The sequence below is a fragment of the Vicugna pacos genome, chromosome 27 (genome assembly GCF_048564905.1).
Source record: "Vicugna pacos chromosome 27, VicPac4, whole genome shotgun sequence".
In the NCBI taxonomy this organism is placed as follows: domain Eukaryota; kingdom Metazoa; phylum Chordata; class Mammalia; order Artiodactyla; family Camelidae; genus Vicugna; species Vicugna pacos.
Genome location: NC_133013.1, coordinates 24845025 through 24867365, shown reverse-complemented (window position 1 = coordinate 24867365; position 22341 = coordinate 24845025). Strand labels below are relative to the sequence as shown.

Sequence of the window (22341 nt, the reverse complement as noted above, 5' to 3'; positions counted from 1 at the left end):
CTTCTCTCTCTCCTGCCCTTATTTCCTCATTCCCCAAATACTCACCGAAGTGATCTCTGTGCCAGGCCCAGATGGGCTTGGGGGACCCCGATGTGAATCAGATGTGGTCCTTGCCCACAAAGAACTGTCATAAAGCAAGACAGATTTCCTAGAAGTTCAACCTAAATTTGTATTCTTCCTTCTTTCTTTGGATGAGAGGTGCCAGAAAAAATCACCTTGGAAGATGAAAGGTGCCACTCCCGGAATAAGGGGCACCTGGAAATCTCTGGATGAGTCCCCCCAAGTAGAGTAAAAGACATTGGGGTCACTGAGGCAGCCAGGCTCACTGTGTAGGGATAGGGAGCCAATCAGATGCTCTGTGTTTTGAAGGGTGAGTAAGAAAAACCTCCCTGGCTTGGAGTGAGGGGCGATCCTTGGGGACAGAAGAAGGACGTGGTCTGTCTCCATGACGTTGACACCAGAACCAGCTCTGGTGCAGGGCTCCCACAACCAGATGGTAAATGGGTGGTGGCAGAGTATGGAAACTGAAAAAGCAGAACACTAAGAACTTATGGCCTTGGGACTTCAGGTATGGAGCACCTTTCTAGGTGTGTGGCATCAATGTACCTGGCAGAGAGGAAGACCTGGCCTCAGTGCCAGGCCAGGCCAGGTGTCAACAGTGACACCTTGTGGCAGTGAGAAGCAATGGCCGCAGCAGATGGACTGATGGATGACCAGGGCATAGTGCTCTCCCTACAGTGTGTGGAAGCAGACAGCTCCCCCAAATTTGGACTAAGACCTCAGGTTCTCAGACTTATCATGGTTAGAGGGAAGCCTCAAGAGAGAGCTAGAAGTCTCTTTGCTAATGACGCCTATGGTGACTTGAAGGATGAAACAGAAAAATGAGGAAGCTGTGGCAGTGCTCGCTGTTCCATCATCAACAGACAATGGTGATACAGGGCGATTGGTGCTGTGCCAGAGGGATGCTCAGGGGTGCCGGAGCCTGAGAGAGGGGCCCAGCCCAAGAGAGGAAAGGATGTCCATGCTGAGACTTCAAGGAGAGGCTGGAGTTAGGCAGGTGCGGGGAATGAGTGAGGCATGCCCAGGCAGAGGGATCCTTTGCTCCCTGGGGGACTCAGGCCAACAAGCTGCTACCCTCAACCCCAAAGATAGCTGGGAACATGGCCCCAGAGACAAGCAGGGTTGGGCCAGACCCTAGCCATGGCAGGGCATGGCAGCAAGAGACCCCAAGATGGCATGGAACTGAAAGCAGTCAGTGTGGTCAGAACACAAAAGACCAGCTAGGGGTCATGGTGAGAAACATGGCTAGAGAGCAGGAGGGCCCAGCCAGTTCATGGGGAGTCACACCTTCTGGGACACTACTGTCCATCTCACACTGGGGACCTTGAGACCCCAAGGTCAAAGTGACTTGCAAAAGGTCACACAGATGGTTGGCTCAAAGCTAGAGAAGGAGACGAGCAGGGAGAAGCCACTGACCTGCAGGCGTCCAGAGTAGAGCTGCAGGAGGAGGTGGTCAGCCGGGCCTGCCGCCAGGAGGAGCAGGGCTTCGGGCTGGGACGTGGAAAACTCCAGCTGTAGGTCTATGTCGGTCAGAGCCGTGGCCACAGGCACCTCCAGGTGGTTCTCTCCGAAGAAAGAGGCTGTGTGACAGAGGGAGCTGTGGTCAAGGCTCAGCGCCTGGCCGGGAGGAGGGGGGGCGTTGCAGGGCGGCTGGGTGGGCTGCAAGGAGGGCGCCTCTGGCTGGCGCTCCCTCTCGGTTCTCCCACGTGGCACTGTCCCGTGACCTTAGCTGATCCCAGCACCTGCTTGGTCCCGGCACCAGAAGGCACGGCCTTGCTTTGGGTCCAGCCCAGACCCTGGCTCTGAAGGAGCACAGACCCAACACTTTCGACAGTCCTTAGGTTCCTCCTCAGAGGCTTCTGGGACCAGAGGCCCTGCCCGCTCTGGCTCTCTTCTCCTGGGGCCCAGAGGAATTTCCACCCTGGGTCTGGCCCCTCCCAGGCTCAAAGGGAAACTGTCACTGGCCTGATCACCTGGCCCAATTGTCACAGTCCCCAGGAACAATCCCCTGTTCTAGGAGATCACATCTACCCAAACAGAGCCTATTCCTTCTCCTAAGCACCTATGTGGTTTTGGCACCTGGGCAACGCTTTCCGTGCCATGCCCTGCAGATTGGCTGGGGCCATGGCTGGGGTCTGGCCCATTCTCTCTGGCGCCATGTTCCCAGCTGTCTTTGGAGCTGGGGGTGGCAGCTTGTTGGCCTGAGTCCCCCAAGGAGCAAAGGCTCTGAGGCCAGATGGAGACCATGTGCAGTGCCAGACCCAAAATGGGCCAAAACTTCCTCCATCATCCTGTATTGCTTCCTGCTGTGAAGCTATAAATGGTCCCTGGGGAGCGGTCAGATCCGGCCCCATCATTTCCATCATGGCCAGGAAGCCAGGGATGACTACAGCTGAGTTCTCCAAGCCTAGGTCTGAGGCTGAAGACAAGGCCTGGGAGGCGCTGAGGGCCTGATGGACAGTCCAGAAGGCCCCTCAAGGCAGGAGGTCATATTTAGGGCTCCCTCAGGTTAGTGGTCACTGTGTAGGGCCCCTTTTGTCCCAGACTGGGAAACTTCCTCTTTTTAAGTTGTCACCCCCTCCAGGCAGTTTCCCCAGATTAGCCTCCCGTGACCTCCAACCTGCTGCCACAATTTCTGGCCCATTCCTTTTGTGAAGATTAATGCCAAATATAATTTTGACTCTGCCCCCTTGATGTCCAGGGCTGAGGTTGGGGGGAGACAGGAATAGGTTAAAAAGATGATTAATCCCTTTTGGGCTTCTCTTAAATCCTGTGTGAATGAGTAAAGATCGATAGGGATGATCTGGCACCAGCCACACACAGCCTGAGCCAGCTGACATGCACCTGAGGAAGGAGCCACTGCAGGAGTCCTAGACTTGGCAGCCAACACGGCCTGGAGGGATAGAGGGGTGTCCAAGAAAGACGATGGTCTTCCCCTCGGGCTGAGCTGAAATCCCTTCTACTTATCTCCTCTTGCCAGCCCTTGCAGGCAACACCAGAACCTTGTCTGGGAAGCTTAAGGATTCAAAGGAGAATTGCAAAGCCACTCAGGGGGGAACACAGCCCAGGAGGCCCAGCCCACCTCAGTGCCAGTGAGGCACAGACCAGGGAACTCAGGGGCGCCTTATCTGCAAGGATATTGATTCTTAAGGACAAAACTCAGCACACTAAACTGAGGGCAGCCATAGTGCAGAGGGTGGGGGCAGGTGGCCTCTGCAGGATGGAGCCACCACCCTGGCAGACAGGAGCTCAGAGCAGCTGGCAAGAACTGAATGCTACATTTTGAGGAGTTTACAAGCCAGGTGATGTTGCCCAGTGAGAATACTTGTACCATGGAAAGAGGCAAACACTACGAGCCAGGGCTCCCACTCTCCCAGAGAGCTTGTTGCTAAATATGTACCTGCCTACCACGCGTGGGATGGGGGGGGCCCCTCTGCCTCCCCTGTGTGGAGCTGAGCCCCCCCATCCACAGTCTATTTTGCTAAAGGTGGATGTCGACCTACCAAGGCAAAGTCGGGCTCAGGACTGGGCAGGACCTGAAGTAGCTGGCTGGCTCTAACCACTGAACCACCTGCCTCCAGCGCCCTCCCAGCAGAGGAGAGTGGCAGCCTGTTCGGCCTGGATCTCCAGGCCAGAGTGGGAGGGCGGCAGGAAGCAGAGGTACTTTCCAGAGAGCTAGGGGCTGAATGGGCCCATTGAGGGGCTGGGCCCTGCTGTTTCCTGTGGGGCCAGGCGGGAAAGGGCTCACACAAGCTGCCTTGTGCTGCTGGGAGCGCACAGGCCGGCCAGGCAGCCCCCTCGCCCTGACAGAGGCCTCGGAGGCCTTGCTGGCCCAGATTTTGGAAACTCTGACAACGCCACTGCCCCCACCTCCTGGTCCCCTTCTTCTGCCTCTTACTGTCTCTGATGGGCTGCAGCTGTAAGAACCCAGAATCCCTGTCCCGGGAGGGCAGTTAGAGAGGGTCTTCGAGTGGAGAGGGGATACAGGATAAAGAAATGATGAGCTAGGAGTCAATCCCAGAGGAATTCCTGGCGGAGGTGAAGATGGTATCGAGAAGCAGAGAGGGACGGAAATGGGCACTCTCAGAGGGGAGCAAGGCCAAGGGATTGGCAGGGATATATAGATTCTGGAAATGTTGAAGACAGAGAAATAGAGAGAAAAGTAGCATGGGTCATGCCAGGCTCAGCAGCCTGACAGGGGTGCCAGGGTGGTGATGGGGAGGATAGGGGGCATCAGTGCTGCCTAGAGACCTGTCCTTGACTCTCCTGGGTCAAGAAAACCCATGATTCATCAGAATACCAGTTCAGGCCTGCACCAGCTATGGGGGCTGCCCCCTGGGCCAGGAGAAGGGGCCCGATTCAGGCCTCAGCATCACCACTCTGTAAAATGGGCACTCCTTTCCACTCTTCCCTCCTGTCTGTGAGGATTAGTCCTAGAGCTCCCTTTCTGGTCTGGGGGCTGCTCTCAAGTGTGAGTGTGCAGAGGGTCAATGTTGTGTGCTGCTTGGTGGGTGCAGGAGGCCCCATGGGGCCTGGGGGACAAGTAGGGGGGGGGCAGGAAGAGTGGCACAGGTATGGGTTTCTCTGCCTGGAGGAAGGTACAGAGGTGAGTGTCCAGGGCTGCGTAGATGTGTATTTGCACATGTGTGCAAGAGCGTGGGCGGCTGCTGGGAGTGTATTTTGGGTTTGCGTAAGGCTGTGTGTTTGTGCGTGTGCGTGCGTGTGGGCCAGGAGCTGCCAGGACAGAGCACTGATTGTGCCCAGGCCCGTCCTGCCCCTCGGTGCCGCCCGCCCTGACTTGGGTGCGCCTGTCTCCGTGAAAGGGGCAGTGTGTTCCTGGAGGGCTGCCGCCCCTCCCACCCGGCACCCATCCATCCGAGAGGTTTGCTGAAGGTGGAGAATCCCACAGCTTCCCACCCTTCCGGCCCACAAACAGGGCGCTGCTGTCTGGGCCCAGGGCGGGGCGCCTCCATCCCTCTTCCTGAGATGAGGGCTGGGGGCACAGGAGAGCCTGTGTCCTTCCCCACCAAGCCCCTTCGCGCACAGGGAGATGAAGTCTAGGCTAAGGTCTCCCGACAAGCCACCCTCCGGCAGGGCACGGGTTGTGTGGCACCCCCTGGCTCCCCGCGGCACTCCTAGGATGTTTATGGATGGGGACCCGATCCCTGTCCCTGGGGGACCCCGAACATGAGGCTAACTTCCGTCACGATGCTCAGTCCTCTGCCTGTCAGCAGGATTTTGGCCTCTCAGTCTCTCTCAGTCTCCCCTCCCTCTCCCAGGCTGGTTAGGGGCAGGGTCTCAAGCATAGGCGCCTTTTCCAGTCTGAGACCCTGCTCGTTCTGGGTTCTCAGAACCCCTGGGGCTGGCCAGATGGTCTCTCTCCGTCTCTGTCCCACGTCTCCCTTGTCTCTGCCTCTGCTTTCCCTCCTCTCTCCCTATCTTTGTCTTTGGCCCCCTCTTCCCTCTGTCCCATCCAGGCTGTAACTGGGAGCACCACCCTTGCCCCAGGACACTCCAGAGCACCAGGCCTGCCTCCCCAGCCCTGGGACCTCCACTCCTTGGTAAGGGGTTCCACAATATCAGAGTTCTCTGTGGCCCTTGCCTGCAGTAGGGTGCTTGGCTTCCACTTACCAGACAGACAAACTGAGGCTCCAGAGGAGAAGCGATCTGACAGAGAGAAGCAGAAAGCCTGTAGCTTTCAGCCTTGCCGCTTGTCCGAGCCCTGCCCCTGGGCACCCCCAACCCACCCACCCCACCCCACCCCACCCCCCGAAATCAATCTCTGTGTACCCCGCTCCCACCACATTCCTGGTCGCCTGGGGGGAGCCAGGCAGCCCTACAGCTGGATGCGTCACCGTCACGGGCAGTGGCAGCATTCCTGGGTGTCTGCTGCCGCCTGACTTTATAAGGGAGAAAGTCTGGGAGCCCAGAGCTGCTGGGCAGGATGGCCAGTGGGGAGTGCCTGGCCTGATAGTCAAGGATGGGTGGTGGGAGACATGGACATTTGGATGTGGGGGAGGTTCACCCAGTGGTACAAAGACGGAGCAGGAGGTGAGAGATGGATGGGAAGGGAAGTGGGAACCCATATTCATTCATTCATTCACAAATACAATAATATAGCAATAGCGATGAAAAGGAGAACTAACCTGGGAGACACAGAAAGTCTGAAAAAGATAAATAACACTGAGATCAAAACTGAGAATGAGGAATAAAGACCCCCTCCTCCACAAAGACTGAACTCAAGGATCCAGATGGAGGCCTGAGGAGGGAGATGGAGGAGGAAAAACCAAGACAGAGAAGGCAGGATGTTGGCAGTGGGCCTGCTGCTGTGGACTGGAGGAGGAGGCTGAGGAGGGGGCACCCTGCCAGCCAGTTGGGGAGGGAGAGGGTCCTACTCTGGGGCAAAGCTGGGCTTCTCCACCATAGCCTCTTGGGGTTTGAAGCCAGGGGTGACAGGTCCTGGTTCCAGATCCAGATCCAGATCCAGATCCTGGGTAGGCAGCAGTGAGGCTGGGAGAGTCCCCCAGAGGAAGTCTGAGAGGGGGCTGTGGGTTGGGGTGTTCTAGGAGGGCCAAGGCTGGGATGAAGGGCTCTCTGTCTCCCCTTCTGGGTGTGTGTGCGGGTGGCCCACCTGGGGGCTGAATGCCGGCCCTGTGTGAGAGCAGGGATGGGCCTGGGGCCTCTAGACCCAGGCCTGGTCCCCTTCTCTCATGCCTCCAAGGGACTCGCTTTTTCTCTACCAGAGCTCTGCCCACAAGCCAGGGGACCTCTGAGGAGGCTGGGGTGGGGTGGAAAACGCCCTCTGATTTAGAACCAGAGCTTCAGCCCCCGGGATTGCCGGTGGGGCTGGTGCTCCCTACACTGCTCCCCTCCTCCCCATTTCAAAGCTGGGGAAGCAAACACGCTGATAGGAGAACTCAGCCCCACAGACCCCCGCATGGCTTCAGTGCGCTGCACGTGGCGTGAGTGTGACTGCAAGCAGGTCAGCACTGTGCATCATGGCAGGTCGAGGTGAGTGCGGGCAGGTGAGGATCTGGGGATGTCTTGCTCTGGGTACTGGACCATGACTCCCTGGCTCCCCGGCAAGGGGAAGCTATCACTGCGTCTATTCAGGTGTTGCCCCTCCCTCAGCATGTCCCAAAGCACCGCCAAGGCTCACCCTCCCAAGCTGAGCCTGTTACTGCTGAAGGTAACAAGGGGGGAAGTTACAGGGATGACTCCAGGTCAGACCAAAGGGACAACATAACCCGCCGTGGTGGTGACACCAGGGCCACGGAGCCTGGGCTGGATGGCTCACCGCCTGCCAGGGCTGGCTGCCTGGGAGATGCTCACCCACGTGCAGGCCCACGGTGCCCACTGCTCTGGCTCCCTACCCCCATTGCAGACTGAGCAATAACCAGAGCATCCCAGTGGCCTGCCAACCACCTGCTACTCTCCTGCCCCGCAAGACACGGCCACAGGAGCAACGGCAGGTTAGTCCAAAGTCACGTGGACTTTAAAAAGTAGCCTTTCCTCTTGGGAGACAACAGCCATCTGAGCAGAGAGCAGGAATGTCAGGCCCTGCCTGGCCTTGCTGGGGTCACGATGGCTCCACCCCTCCTCGCTCCAAGAACCCTTTTCACTTTCGTTTGTTGTCTTTTTGGTGGGGGAGGTGGTTAGGTTTGCTTACGTGTTCACTTTTAGAGGCGGTGCTGGAGACTGAACCCAGGACCCTGTGTGAGCTGAGTATGTGCTCCACCTCCTGAGCTATACCCTCCTCCCGACCTTTGACAAGAACTCTCGAGTCATGAGACTCGCTCCCGGGGTATTGACCTCTTTGGTCGCCTTTCTGGTTTCTTGCAAGGCCAAGGAGGCCAGGGCAGGACAACAGTGTCCTCAGCTATTGGCTGAGCCCTGACCCTGGTCATCGGCCTCAGCTACTGGTCCTCTAACCTCAGCCCCAAGCTGAGGGGCTTAGACTGGGAAATATTTCCAATTCAGGGACCCCCTCTGGAAAGTGAGCACCCTGGTGGGGTGGGAGACGCTGAGCTTGGGCCACAGGGGCAGGGTTGGTGACCGGTGCTCCCAGCCATGTGTTCCAACCCGAGGGTCACGTGGGGCACAGAGGAAGCGGGAGGGAAAATGAAAGGTTTCGCTGGAAGCAGCAGCCCAGAGTCCACCCAGGCTGGAGGGCTGGGGCGGGGACGAGGCGGGGCCCACAATGGAGCCTCTGTAGAGGCCCGGCTGCTCCCCAGGGTGGGGCTGCTGCGGCATGGAGCAGTTCCGAGAGGCTTTTCCTTGCCTTATAATTTTCCTCCTTCGAGGGGAGACGGGTGGATTTCTACGCCTTTTCTACATCCCCTTCCCCTCTGGGCTTTCTGGGCCCCAGAAACATGGTGGGATCCTCATGTCAGTGGGCCCAGGCCAAGGTTGGGGTTCTGGCAGGGAAGAAACAGAGGGAAGGACCCTCGCCTGGCACTGGGCCTGCAGTCCCCCACCCCGCAGGGTCCTTGTGAGGTAGCTCCCATTTACAGGTGAGGAAACTGAGGCTCAAAGACAGCAGTGGCCTGTGTTACGGCCTCGAGATGAGCAGGGGCAGTGCTGGGACTCAAGCTCCTGTGGGTGCGGCTCCAGAGCTGGGTGCTATGGCCTCAGGGCCGTGTGCACACAGAACTGGGGGCATGAGGGGTTTGGGTGCTGCCTGTGAATCGGAAGTGGAGCATCTGCCGCTGGCCCCAGCGGGAGGAGGGTGTGAGAGCTGGCTCCCTGCCTGGGGAAGACACACTCTTTCCCTTCCTGTCCTAGGGGGCTCCCTCTCTCAGGGTCAGGGGTGGAGGGGGCAGGGAGTGAGGAAGGGAAGGGAGAGCATCTGCTTTCCATGGGTGGTTTGGCAGCCGGCCTCTCCCAGTGTGGCTGGAAGGGGTCTGATTTGGGGCTGGCCGGACTGGGGAGGGACCTTCTTCAAGGCTGCCTGAAGAGGGCACGTTCCAGAAACCAGTGATAAGTGCCACTCATGCCCACTGGAGTCTTGGAGGTCAGAGCAAAGAGTGGAGAGGCGGGGGTGTGGGCTCTGGCCAGGGAGAGAAGCCTGCCCTCAGGGGACTGACGGGCTAGCCCCTCTCTCGGGCAGAATCCAGAGCCGGGACGCCTACTACTCATCTCGAGCCTGCCCTCCACTCTGGGATGAGAACCGCTAAGGGCAGGGCTTCCCCCAGCCTGGCAGGCTGGCTTTGGAGATGATGAGTGTGTGAGCTGGGATGGGGGATAGTGGAAGCGATGACTGTGGGTTTGGACGGAGGCCTGGACCAATTTGGCCCAGATTGTGCTCAACAGGCTGAGTGCCCTGGAGAAGCCACTGACATCTGAGCCTCAGTTCCCCCACCCGAAATATAGGAAAGAGGAGTGAGATGACCCCACAGACAGAAGCCCCACGTCCAGGAGACCGGGGAAGCAGAGGTTTGGGTCAGGGACCACACCCGGCCCCTGGCCAGCCCAGCCCAGCGGGAAGTGGCTGGTGAGAGGTGTGGTCACTCCAGCAATTACAGCAGAGCCACCTCTGGCCTGAGGGGCCATGGTACTGGCTACACTGGAGGCTCCTGAGGACAGGACCCAGGGCCTGTATCCCCTGGCCAGCGCATCTGCCATCCAGGAGGCCCAGACACACGTACCAACGGAGGAAGCATCAGTACCTAAGGAATGCAAGGATTGGATGGAGGTGGCATTTGGCCTGTAGGACGGATGCCAGCGGGAGTGTGTGGCCTTGAAGCGTGGACCAGGAAACCTAATGTCCCTGCTATTGGCCTCTGTGGTTCCACCAGAGATCCCCAGACTAAGACCCCCACCCTCCCACTGCTGGGCAGGCCTGACTCCCCCTGGAATAGCTCCTTGCATGGCACCCCCACCTGCCAACTCTGCAGACCCCTTCAGCCTGTCAGCACCACCCCTGCCACACCCTCTCCAGCCCATCTCTTCTCTTCTGGCCTCAGGCACTGCTTCTTTGCTATGGTGTCCACATCTCTGTCTCTAGCACCAACTCTCCAGGGCTCTGGGCCCACCTGCCGATGCCCTCTAGACACCTACACCAGGAACACCTGTAGGAACCCCCAAACCAACCCCACCTGTTCAAGCCAGACTTAGTATCATCTCTCCTCCAAACTGCTCACCACCCAGTGAAGGCCCCACCCCCTCCCATTGCTGAGCAGGAATCTGAAAGTCACTTTGACCCTCTCCCTCCTCCTGTGTTCCACCCATTTAGTCCCTAAATTGCCCTTCAAGTTTGTCTCCCCCTCCTGTTCCTCTGTGCCATCCCAAAAGATAGATGGCCACCACCTTTTGCCTGGCTTAACGAATTTCTGCCTCCCTTTGCTAACTGCAGCCACAGTTAACCTAAACTGAAAGCCACTCCATCATCCTCCCTTGCCTGGATGCCTTCGATGGCTCCCCATTGCCTCACCATCAAACGGCACTGAAGGTGCTGGCTGACCTTGCCCCTGCCCCGCCAGGCTCTCCTGTTCACTCCTTTGAACACCCCACGTGCCAGCCTCAGCAGACCTTGGGCTGTTTCCCATCCACACCTCACAGGTCTCCACTCCAGCCTTTGCTCAGCCTGGGCCTGCTGCCCGGCAAGCTCCTCTCTCCCTTTTGCCTGTGAACTGCCCTCGTGCTCCTTCAAGAAAGAGGTCCTTCCCTCCCTTGCCAACAACCCATAGCCTCTACTCCACATCTGGGATACAAAGAGGCTCAGCCCTGGCTTGGGGAGTTGTGTTACCACCACCTCTGTGTTAACTCTCCTGGACAAGACTGTCGCTGCTTGGGGATGGGAGATGGGAAGAAGGGAGGGAGGGCCCAACAGGGCAGGAGGGGTGCCACGTTCCCCGGCTGGCCTGGCAGGGAGGGGCTCCACGTGGGGGCTTTCCCCAGCTCTGCCCTATTTTGTCTCACCTCCAGGCTTCTTTCCAGTCCTTCTCTGCCCTCCAGGGCCCCAGGGAGTGCAGGCAGGGGGCTGGACACAATAGCTGGGGCAGAGTGGGGCACTGCCCCAGCCAGGGTGTGCTTTTCTGGGCCTGTGGTGACAGTCTGGTGCTTGTTTTTAAAGAAAATAGAATCAGAGCCCCTATTTATAGCTGGAGGCCACAGCCACAGACAGGAGATGGATGGGGTTGAGGCCGTGCAGGCTCCTGCTCAAGCAGGGGCTCGGAGGTGGGGCCATTCCCAGGCCCCCTGTCCCCCTTTCTCAGCCTCCAAGGAAGTGCCTGTGGGATCTTGACATTCCCTGGGACAGGATGTAGCCTGAGCTTGGGGGCAGGGGAAGGAGGGGACTTGGGTGAGGGGGTGGAAATTTTCTCTCAGAGCCTTTTGTGGGAATGGGTGGAGGTGAGTGTGGGGGGAGCCAGAGAAGGACCTGTCGGGGGGTGGGGGTGCCAGTTGCCACCGGACAGGGTAAAGGAAAGGGCCAGAGTGATGGGGCAGACAGAGAGAGAGACAGGGATGGGGAGAGAGAGATGGAGAGGAGACAGAGACAGGGGCGGCAGAAGAGAGATCTGCAGCCCAGATGACACCGTGAATAGAAGAGGAGATGGAGGAAGCAAGGGAAGATCTGAAGTGGGCGTTCTGTCCCACAGAAAGTCTTCACGGTGTTCTGGGAAGTCTGAGTTGGGTCCAGGTGAGGAAAGGCAGGAATTAGGCATCTCTGCAGCCTGTATCCCAGAAGGCCAGGGCTTCCCCACTCCTACCAGCCCCAGGGCCCAGCGCCTGGAGATCCTCTGTTCCTGGCAATCTAATGCTGGGAGGCCCAGGTCCATCTAGAAGCAAAGAAAAGTTCTGGGGGCAGAGCTGATGCAGATGGGTTTTGTCACTAAGATTCCTGAAGAACTGTCCTGGACAGAGGGGACAGGGTAGTTCCAGGACAGCTGAGGACAGGCCTGGGCTCCGGCTTGCTGGGAGGTGAACTGCCCAGGTCTGGAGAGGTTACAAGCTGAGGCTATGGCCTGGGCTCACACCTGCCGCCAGCCTCTACTCAGACCCCTCCCGTGGTTGTGCCGTTGGGGGCTGTGGGGTGGCTGCAGCCTGGGGCACGTGTCATGGAGCCATAGCCACAACCAGTGACTCAGACAGTTAAAAAAAGGAGCAGCTTTGAGCAGTGACTCAACTGGCTCTGAAGGGGCTGGCTGGGTCTGGCTGGTACGAGATGGGGTGGTCTGGGTTTATTTTTGGAAGGGCGGGGCTGGGGCCAGGGGGTGGAAGATGGGAACCAGCGGTGGAGAGGAGCCGCTGCTCTCATTGCAGGAGAGCCCCAGGGCTCCAGGCCAACTTAGGAAAGCGGTTTCTCCATGCCAGGGAGCTCTGGCAGGCTGGGCTGCCCCTCAGCCCTGTTCAGACACCGGCCTGCCTTGCTGTGTGGACCCGGACAAGCAGCCAGCTCTCTCTGGATAGAAGCAGAGACCCCTGTCCTGTTCCCAAGAGGCTTGAGCCCAGAATTTTATAGCTGACCTTGGAGAATAAAGATCCTACTTAGAGGCCCAGAGAGGGACAGAAGTCTGCCCAAGGCCACACAGCAGGGCCAGGTATCCCAAGGGCTGCCATTACACATTTGCCTCAGGTCCCTACAACACCTCTCCTGCCCTAGGGCCGTCAATAGTTGGAGGGATAGGCCCCCATCTGAATACTTACACCTGGAAAGGCTCAGCTAGGCTCCAGATGAGTGTCCGGAAACACACAGGCACCAGATGCCCAGAGATGGAGCCTGAGCCGGGGCAGGAGCCTGGATTCTATTAACATACATCCGGGGAGTTGGTCAGTCTCTGCCCAGTGGTCTGTTCAGAAGAGCTACCTCTATGAGGGTGAAGGCAGAGGATACCCACACACTGGGACTCGCCTAGGGGACCTGGGCTCAGACCAGCCTCTTTATCCAGAATGTCCCTCCAGCTGGCACTCCCCTAGGCTGCTCAAATCACTCTGTAGCCATTTCCCAAGACTCACTTCCCCTCACCTCCACCAACTCTGATCTCATACATACATGGACTCAGGCACCACCTGTGACGGTCCAAGTAGCCCAGGGCAGAGAGGGTCCCTTGTTCCCTCAGTCTGGATTCTGCTCCTCATGATGCAGCCACTACTGCTTAATGAGTGGTGGTTAATAGCCAAAGGGGGCTCCATGGGAGCCATTCACATCACCGGGTCCTGGGCTCCCACCCCTACCTCCAGAGGAGCCCCCAAAGGGTGTGCAGAGAGCAGAAAAAAGAGGTTTCTCAGCTCGCCATCTAATTAAAGGTTCTGATGCCTGCTCCTTCTCTCCATCCCTACCCATCTGCTCTTGGGCCAGGGTCTGAGTTTCATTTGGTCATTTTTCCAACAGATTGATTGTGCTGCCTCTCGGCTCAACAATCTCTATCCAAGGGGCTATCAGGCTTTGGGTGGGGATGGGTGGGGCTAGGAGGGGATGCCCTGCTTCTCCTCATGCGGGAGAGATGTGTGGGCCTCTGCCCAGGGAGTCAGTCAGATGCAGGGCCTCCCATCCCCCCTTCGGAAGGGTTCTGGGCTGGCGGGTGGAGGCTGCCTGATAGCTCCCTTGGGCCCACCTCCCTTTTCTCAAGTCACTTCATCCCATACACTCTCTCCCTGGGCCAGTGCACCCAATCCCCTGCCTTGGAAACATCATCAGAGATTTCCAAGCAGGAGCCCCGCTATTGCTGGGCCTGCCCCACGCCAGAAGAAGACGGTCCTAACAGAACAGCAGCAACCTCAGGAGCAGGCGCCTACTGAGCATTTACTCCAGGCAAAGGGCGTTCATCCTCAATACACACAGGGGGAAGGAATTACTTATCCCCATTTCAGAGAGGAGAAAACTGAGGCTCAGAAAGGCCAAGTCACTTGCCCAAGGTCATATATGAAGTAGTAGGGCTGGAATGAAATCCTAATTTCTCTAACACCATGCATGTCCTTTACCACTGTGAGCCTGGCCTGCTGCCTTCCCCAGCCTTGTAGAGCTTCCGGAGCTGAGGACTCAGAGGAGGGAGAGGTGGGGCCTGAGTCAGGACTGAGGCGCGGGAGGGGAGCTTGCTCTTAGCTGCTCCAAGACGCCCAAAAAGGGTGATTCGTTCCTTCTCTCACCACAGTAGGATGTGTGTGTGTGTGTGTGTGTGTGTGTGTGTGTGTGTGTGTGTGTGTGTGTGTGTGTGTGTGTGTGTGTGTGTGTGTGTGTGTGTGTGCCTGACGCCTGGCTGGCTGGTCTCCAGCTGCAGGAGAGACGGGCTGGCCCCAGTTGCTGTGTATAAGGGAAGGGGCAGGGAAGGGCTAGTGTCGTGGGAATTAGCATCCTGGGCCCACTGATATTTATAGCTGCCCCCTCCTGAAATGTGGGTGGGGGAGGGGTTGCTTAGGTGGGAACGGAAGTTGGTCTCCACTCCTCAGCCTCCTCTATCTCCCCAGAGAGCAGGCTGGCCCGGGCTAGACGCCCTGTCCGGTGTCAGAACTGGGGCTGTGTGTTCTGAGCTGGGGGTTTCCCCTAGGCTGCTGGCTTAGGGGTTGGACACTCTCCTTGTTAGGCCCAGAGCCAGGCTGCTGAGCATACTGATTGTGGGTGCATGAGTGTGTGTGCATGCATGCATGTACATGCACATCTACTGGGTCTTACACTGATGGAGGTCATGGAATGGGGGCAGAGGACAGGTGAAGGTTGGGGGTGGGAAAGCCTTTAATCCCACAGTGATGGAGGGCAGGGTGCCAGAAGGGGGGCAGACCAGGCTGTGCGCCTCAGTAATCAATGGTTGGAAAAGGCTCCCAGGGGTGGTACTGCTGGTGCTGGACCGTGAAGGATAGGGAGAAAAAGAAAGGACCAGTTGCAGGTAATGGCTTGGACAAAGGTAGAAGGGTTTCAGAGATTATGGATTACTATCCGATGGTCTAGTTTATCAGCCAGCCTGTGGGACACAGCATCGCCTTGGATGTGAAGGCTGATACATAGGGGGAAAGAGGGCTCAGCACAGCCATGGTGTCTTTAGGCCTGCAGGCAGGTAGCACCATGAGGCTCCTGCCTACCTGGATGCTCAGGAATGTCCCATTGGTCCTAGGAAGGATGCTCGGGCAGGAGAGGGCAGGTCCCCAGGGTTGGCTGGAGGAAGCTGGGATTATATTCTGCTCCTTGCCTTCAGGCACCCAGATTTTGCTCCACTTAGGGAAGAACATCTTCCAGGAGCCATTGGTATCAATCTTTATTTGGATTCTTTGAAAGCCAGGAAGTCCTTTCTTGTATTTGACCTGAGTCTCCCTTGTTCTCAGTATGTTTCAGCTCAAAGTAATTAGTTGGCTTTCTAGCCTTTTTTTTTTTTAAGCCATAGAATGCCTTAACAAAACCATATCTTACACAAAACCCCAATCTATAAATATATGTTCATGGGACTGCTACATATGAATCAAGGTGGGGCAAGCATCTTGTATTCCTAGAAAAGGGAATGAAAAGCCCCGAGCACCCTGGACACAGTCTGAAAACCCCTGGTTGGCTCAGTGATCTCTATGCCCCTTGTGAGCCCAGTCTGTGTGCAATAAGATAGTGGAAACCTTTGAGAAAAGCAGATGGGAGGTCTGCCCTCGGGGAGCTGCTGGTCCTGTGGGGAAGGCCATACCCAAACCAGCGTACAAGGACAAAGAGCAGAGAGGCCTGGCTCCCACCCTGCTAAGGACTTGCTGTGTGACTCTGAGAATGCAGCTGCCCCTCTCTGGGCCCTGGTTTCCCTATGAAACATGGAGAGCTCGCCTGGGGTGGGGAGTCTCTGCAGTAAGGTCTGGGTGGGGAGGCAGCCTCATTGACCCACCATGACAGTTAAACCACAAGCAAAACACACTGAAACAGTTTAGCATGAGCAGTGGAGGGAGGCCTGGCTAATGCACACCAGAGCTGGCAGAGCTGGCTCTTCTGCAGGCTGGGAGCGGCAGGGGCGTGGGCAGGAGCTGAGCAGGAGGAGGGAATGGTCAATGGGAGAGGCACTGTCCAGAACATGGGTGAGCCATGCCACCAAGTCACCTTGAGGCAGCCTCCTGAGTCACTACCCTAAATCTGAGGCTTCATTTGCTACCCAGCTGTCGGAGGAAGGGTAGCAGGCTTTCTTGAAGAGGATTTGTTTATGCTGTGAGGAAGTAGGGAGGGTTTAGAGAAGTAGGGGGCACTTGCTGGAGGGGTCTGTGGAGATGGGAATAGAGATCTGGGGTCCTCAAGGAGCTGTCTCTCCTGAAGACCTGTCTCTCTCCTGATGGGAATCTGAGTCCACTGGTGTGTGGCTGCCCACCTGGCCTGATCTGAGAAAGTAGGCTGTTGTTGGGGGTGAGTGAGAATACCATGGCCCGTGTGCCCGAAGAGTGGCCTGAGGCCACTCCCTGCTATTCTCAGAGCCTCAGTTTCCTCAACTGTAAAATAGGAATGTTTCTTGACGTTTGGGGCTGTTGTAAGACTGCAGGACAACATGGTTAGTGCCCCTGACAGGGTGTCTCTGGAGGGAGGAGCTCTGTTACAAAAGAGCTTCATTTTTTCCACTGTTTGGAGTTATGGACCCTCCTGAGAAGCAGAAAGAGCTAGGAGCCCCTACCCCAGGGAGAAACCAAGTACATAACTGTTCATACAAATTCAGTTCATTAAAAAATTAGTCATACATATTAAGTAATAATGGCCAGATAGTATTTTTGAAACACACCCCAAGCCTGCACCTGGAGGAGTCTTAATTCTAGAAGCCTCCACAGACTGGACACAGACTGGATCGGGGGCATGTTGGAGGCAAAAGGGGAGCTGGATGGGGCCACCAGTTGGGAGAGAGGCAGTAAAGGAGCAGGGGGACCCGGAAGGGAGCAGGCTTGAGCCCCAGACCCAAAGGCCCCCTTGTTCATTTGCTCTTGGCACTGAACCAGAGGCACAGCATGGCACAGCACCCCTGCCCCATCTTGTCCTCACCTCCTTCCCCGAAGGCACCACCCAGCCCAGGTCTGTGAGCATGGCTAGTGTGTGCACAGTTGTGTGTGCTCATGTGTGCACCCACATCCGTGTGCACCAGTGAGTGTGTACGTCAGGGTTACTTCCAACTCCCCCTCCCCTGCCCACTCCCTCCTGGGCAGCACGCCCAGTTCCCTACACACTTCCTCTGAGCACTCCACACACACCCACAGCCCCTCCGCCTTCCTCGTCAGCCCCGGGCCCACCTGGCGCAGCCCGCTTCTTGGGCCCCCCAGGCGGGCAGCGCTGAAAGGCTCTTCTTGTCCTGCCTGGGCAGGCGGGCAAATGTTGGGAGGGGGGCTCAGTTATACTTGGTTCTGGAACAGCTTTTTCAGAGTCTGGGTGGGCTGGGCCAAGGGCCCTGGCCCCTGTCCTGCTCTAGAGGGCTGGGGCAGTGTACGCACACACACACACACACACACACACAGACAAGGCTCAGAGGCTGTCTCCAGCACCGCTGATCTTTCCAAACCATCTTTAGAGGCCACAGACTCTACCCTGGTTCAATTCCTTGCACCTGATGTCTCCCCGTCCTCACCCCAGCCCTGCCCTCAAGAAACCCTATCAGTGCAAAGCCCCCAGGCAGGTTACACAGGAACCCTCTCTGCCAGGTACTCCCGCCTGAGTCCCACTTCAGCCCCTCACCTCTGCCTTTCACAGTCAGCTATGCCAGGCTGGAGAAGAGGTGTGGGAGCCACCGCCCTACATGCACTGCGCTTACTCTGACCTCCTGGTTTTGCTCATGCTGTTCCCCTGCCTGTAGCCGCATCAGCTCAGACTCAACCTCCTCAATGCCAGTGGTTCTTCTGGGCCTCCGACAGGACTCAGAAGGTGCTGGACAGCACTCTTATCCACACTGGCACAGTGGCCTAAGCATCGCCCCTATGCAGGTGGGGAGCTCCCACAAAGCAGGACTGGGGGCTCTTGCTGGGCAGCGGGCTTCTCTGTAGGACTCAGAGCACTTTGCCTCCTCCGTGGGTCCTCAGTTTCCCTGTCTGTACAGCTGGAAGGTTGGCCCAGATGGTCTCCAAGGGTGCTTGACTCGCAGGTCCCATGACCTGGATGCTCTGGAATGTTGATGAGTGCGGGAAAAACATCCCAGCGTGCCTTACTCTGATACCTGCGACTTGAGGGCCTCTGGGGCTAGTGGTGTCCAGGAGGGGTGGGAGGACCCCTTCCTCGGGTAGGGGCTGCCCCTATCCCAGGGCAGGGAGCTAAGCCAGCCACGGTGGCAGAAGTGGGCTGTTGGAGGGGAGCTCCGCCTGGGAGGGGGGAGCATACTAGCTTGCCCACTCCCTCCCCATTTCCAAATCCCTCCTACAGGTAGGGGTCGGCTTGGTGTTATAAAACCTCATGGGCTCCATGCTGCTCTCCTTTCTAAAACCTTCGCTCGTTCCCCATTGCCAGCAGGGCACAGGCTACGGGCTGCATTTTACCATTTCAGGTTTCTGTGCCCCAGCCCAACGGCTCTTCCTGGCTTGTGCTCAAAATACATAAGCCTTACAGCCAGGCCATTGGCCTCCTTATCTCAGTCTCCCTCTGCTCATACCCGCTTCAGAGCCTTTGCACATCAAGCTCCCAGCTGAAGTTCTGACCCTCTTCCCATTCTCCTAGGCTTGGCTCAGGGATCACCCTCTGCCCCACCCCAGTTTGCCTCTGAATTTCTCTTCACTAGTCTCCTCACCTGGCTCTCTACAGACACGATAGGAACTGCTGTTTGAGCTTTAATTTGCTTTTCAGTCTCTTGAATGAGTCCAAGACTAGGCATTTCTGTGCACTGCTGACTGCCCAGGACAATATCTGCCCACTGTTGATGCTGAGAAGGTAAGGGAAATGGCTCTCAGTTGAAGCTCAAGGTGGTAGGGGTGCTGGGGTCCCTCCCTTGGCTGGAGGCTGGATGAGTCAAACTCTCTAGTCAGCTCAGATGCCCCCTTCCATCTCTCAGGCCCTAAGACCTTAGAGGATGGGGTCCCTGGGGACAGAAACAGAGAGCCTGGGGATCCAGCTCTGAATCACCCCAGTGCGGGGTCCTCCCCTGACTCATTTCCCTTTTGGGTACCTCGTGATGACTGTCCATTCGAGCTGGCTTCCCCATCTGATGGGGAGAGGGGTGTGGCCTAGGTCCCTGGAAGGGAGACTCAGGCCCTTCTACTGCTCAAAGTTGCTCTTGGGAATGGTCCCAAAAGATGTAGGCTGAAGCGCTGATTCACACATTCATGGGTAGTAACGAGTGATGGGCCCTGAGGCCCCAGTTCTTATGACTTTGCCTTAACTAAGGAAGAATGCTGTAATGGTAGGATTTCTGGCACTGTAACAGAAATGGGCACATCCTAGCACCTCTCAGACGGCATTCAGTCTCTGCTGGGGTCAAGCACCAAAGCCTGGGACAGGGAGGTGTGGCAGGGGGTGGCCCAGGGCTATCTGGGGGGCACCACCCCTTGCCTCTAGGAAGCTGAAGAGTGGGTGGTTCTGTCACCAACCAGGCCTTCTTGGTGAGGAGAGAGGAGAGAGAAAACAAGAGGGGTAGGCAGAGGACAGGAGGGAGGTGGTGGTGAAGAGGCCAGACAGAAAATGCCTGGGAACAAGGAGAGCAGCAGCAGAGCTGAGAAGAGCTAAGAAGCCGCTGGAGGAGGCCAGGGGTAGCTGGAGGAGGTGGAGGCTGGGGTGCTTGTGGGGCAGGATGGCTCCCTCCCCATTTCACACCTTGAAGCACGCCCCCTTCCTGGCCTGGGTGTCTGAGGCGGGTATTCGCTTCTTGCTGTCACTAGGTGCCCTTTGGGCACCAACTCTGTCACAGAAAGCCTGCTGGACGCAGGGAGCCCAGTCGGCACTGGGGCGGCCCTACTGGGCATAGAGGACAGTCCTGCGCGGAGCCACGCCCTAGGCAAGCGACCCTGGGGCCGACCTCAGATAACCAGAGCCCACATGACCCCTCAGATACAGAGCTACGGCTGGGGGTCCTGCCTCCCTGGGCATGGGGTCAAACTGCCAGAGACCCCAGCCTGGGGTGGCAAAAGTGCAGCTCCCTTGCTTCTGGGTCTCGGGGCCACTTCGGGGTCCTCCGTCCTTTCTCCTGCCAGCCTAGGTCGGGGTCTCAGGCCCCCTACTCACCTGTGGAAGCTGGTCCAGCCAACACAGCGAAGGCCAGAGCCAGGGCCAGCGCCAGGGCCGGGGCCGGGGCCGGAAGCGGGAGCCGCGCGCCCGAGCGCATCGCGGCGGCGGGCTGGGCAGCGCGACCTGCGAGCAGCGGAGTCCCGGGCCTGGAGCTTGGACACCGGAGCGCCGAGTGGAGAGAACTGGCGCGCGGGCTGGGGCTCCGGGCGGCCGCCGCCTACTTAAGGCCGGGGCGGGGCAGCGCCGACCCGCGCTCCGGTTTCAGGCGGGGGCTCTCCCGGCAGGTCGGCCCCCCACCCGCAGCCTTCTTAAAGGGCCCGTGCTGGGCTGCTCCGCCCTCCACCCCGTGCACTTGGTCAGACCCAGGCTCCACCTTAGAGATTTGGGACAAAATCCCAGAGGAGCCCGGACCTCCTGAGCTCTGACTCTAGGGCTCCCTGAGAGCTACTTCGGGAGAAGATGTGAGCTGGGCTGGTCCCCTCACCTCAGTCTTCTGCTCCTGCAACAGTTGTGGGTGGGGGCGCCCTCATGCCAGTCCTAGGAGGAAGGACAGGAGCCTTCCACCCCACAGATGCTTTCGGGTTGCTTTGCCTCTGAGGTTTCTTCAGGGCTCCCTTTGGGCAGAGAAGCACCAGTCTGAGGTTCTGCACAGCTCTGTTGTGCCCACTGGCATTGCAAACTTGACCTTTTCTGCTCCGCGGGTCCTCAGTGTCCCAGTTGTCAAGGAGAGATGGTCTAGATTCTCTTAAAAGGCAGGAGAGATTCTCAACTCCAAGGTATCATTTGCCTCAAAATAACCCTGCCAGGTGGGTGACAACCACTCCTTCCCCTATTTTATGGAGGAGGAAACTGGCTCAGAGCTGGAAGTGGTTCTGGCAAGGCCCCCAGATGGAGAGGAGGTCCCTGGCTATATGGGAGCAGGACCCCAGGCCTTCTGACTCCTGAATCTGGGTGTTTCAACTTCCTGGGGCTGCCTCCTGGAAATCTGGCCCTGGATTTAGCTTCTACCTAACAGCTTCAGGCTGGGGCCCTGCTCCTCTTGGCTCCCTCCCAGGCAACAACATCAGCCTTGTCCCAAACAGGAGAAAGGGCAATATTATTGCAGAGCTTCTGGTGCCTAAAGGCTCTGCGTGCTCTCTACCTAGCCCCAGCATCAGTGTTGCCTGGCCTCGGTTTCTCTGTCCAGAGAATAGGTGAAAGTGTACCCCTGGAGTGTTTCCCCCTCCCTCTTCCATCAGAATCTCTCTGTCACACTTGGCTGCTTCAGCCCACCCGCAACCTCATCCCACCACTCATGGTCTCCTCAGGGCCTCCCCTTGCCCAGTGCCAGTCCTACCATGTGTATAGCCCTTCAGAGTTTGCAACAAAACTGAGGCCCATTTTGCAAATGAAGAAACTGAGGCTGAGGGAGATTAAGGGACTTGAGCAAGTCTACACAGCTGCTGAGAGGTGGAGCTGGGTTCTTTGACTCCAAGACCAGAGCTCTTACCACTACAGCACAGTGGTAACTCAGGCTCTGGGTTCGAATCCCAGCCCTCTTGCTTAGCTGTCCAACCTTGAGCAAGTCACTTCACCTCTCTGTAGTTCAGTTTCCTCATTTGTAAAATTGGCTGTGAGGATTCGATGCTTTAATGTACCTCACGTGCCTAGCCCAGGTGCCATAGCAGGTGCTCAACACATGCTTGTCCTTCCTCCTCTTTGCCCTGTAGTCCTGCTGCACATCCTCCCAGTTCACATGTAGCTTCCAGAGGCAGCTGCACACAGTAGTGCTCAATAAATGCATGCTGGGGTTGACAAGGAAGCCAGTTACTGCTCTTCTGTGGGGATTTTGGCAAACTCCCATCCAGTTCACTCTAGGAGGCCTGAGGCAGGGCTGTGCTCAGCCGGTCTCAGTGGCAGCAAAGCCATTGACTCCACACTTGTCCCTTGTTTTTCCTTCTTCCCAAGTCAGCCACGCACCTGGTCCTTGTTAGGGGCTAATTACTGGCCAAGTGTGGGCCCAGCCTTGCGGGGACTGCTGAGAAGACGACGTTTGGAGAAGAGCGTTCTTTTTAGGAATGAAGAAAGAAAGGAGAAGACTTTTGCTTTTTTATGAATCAAAAATGTGGGTGGAGATTTCCACCCTCCCCATCTTCTCCCCTCTCCTCCCCTGATCCCCACCCACACACATTTACCCACCACTACCAGAAGTCGTTGGTCTGTCTGTGGAGCCT

General features: G+C 57.5%; 1 protein-coding gene across 1 annotated transcript in view; it reads right to left on the bottom strand.

Annotated features, from left to right (window-relative positions):
* Positions 1-20390, bottom strand: part of CSPG4 (chondroitin sulfate proteoglycan 4) — a 35217-nt gene extending 14827 nt beyond the window's left edge. The window contains exons 1-2 of the mRNA XM_015243207.3: positions 20126-20390; positions 1477-1640 (exon numbers count right to left, since the gene is read on the bottom strand). Coding sequence (XP_015098693.2) covers positions 1477-1640; positions 20126-20225 — 264 coding nt within the window. The 5' untranslated portion in view covers positions 20226-20390. The remainder of the gene's footprint in view (positions 1-1476; positions 1641-20125) is intronic.
* Between the last annotated feature and the right edge of the window lie 1951 nt (positions 20391-22341).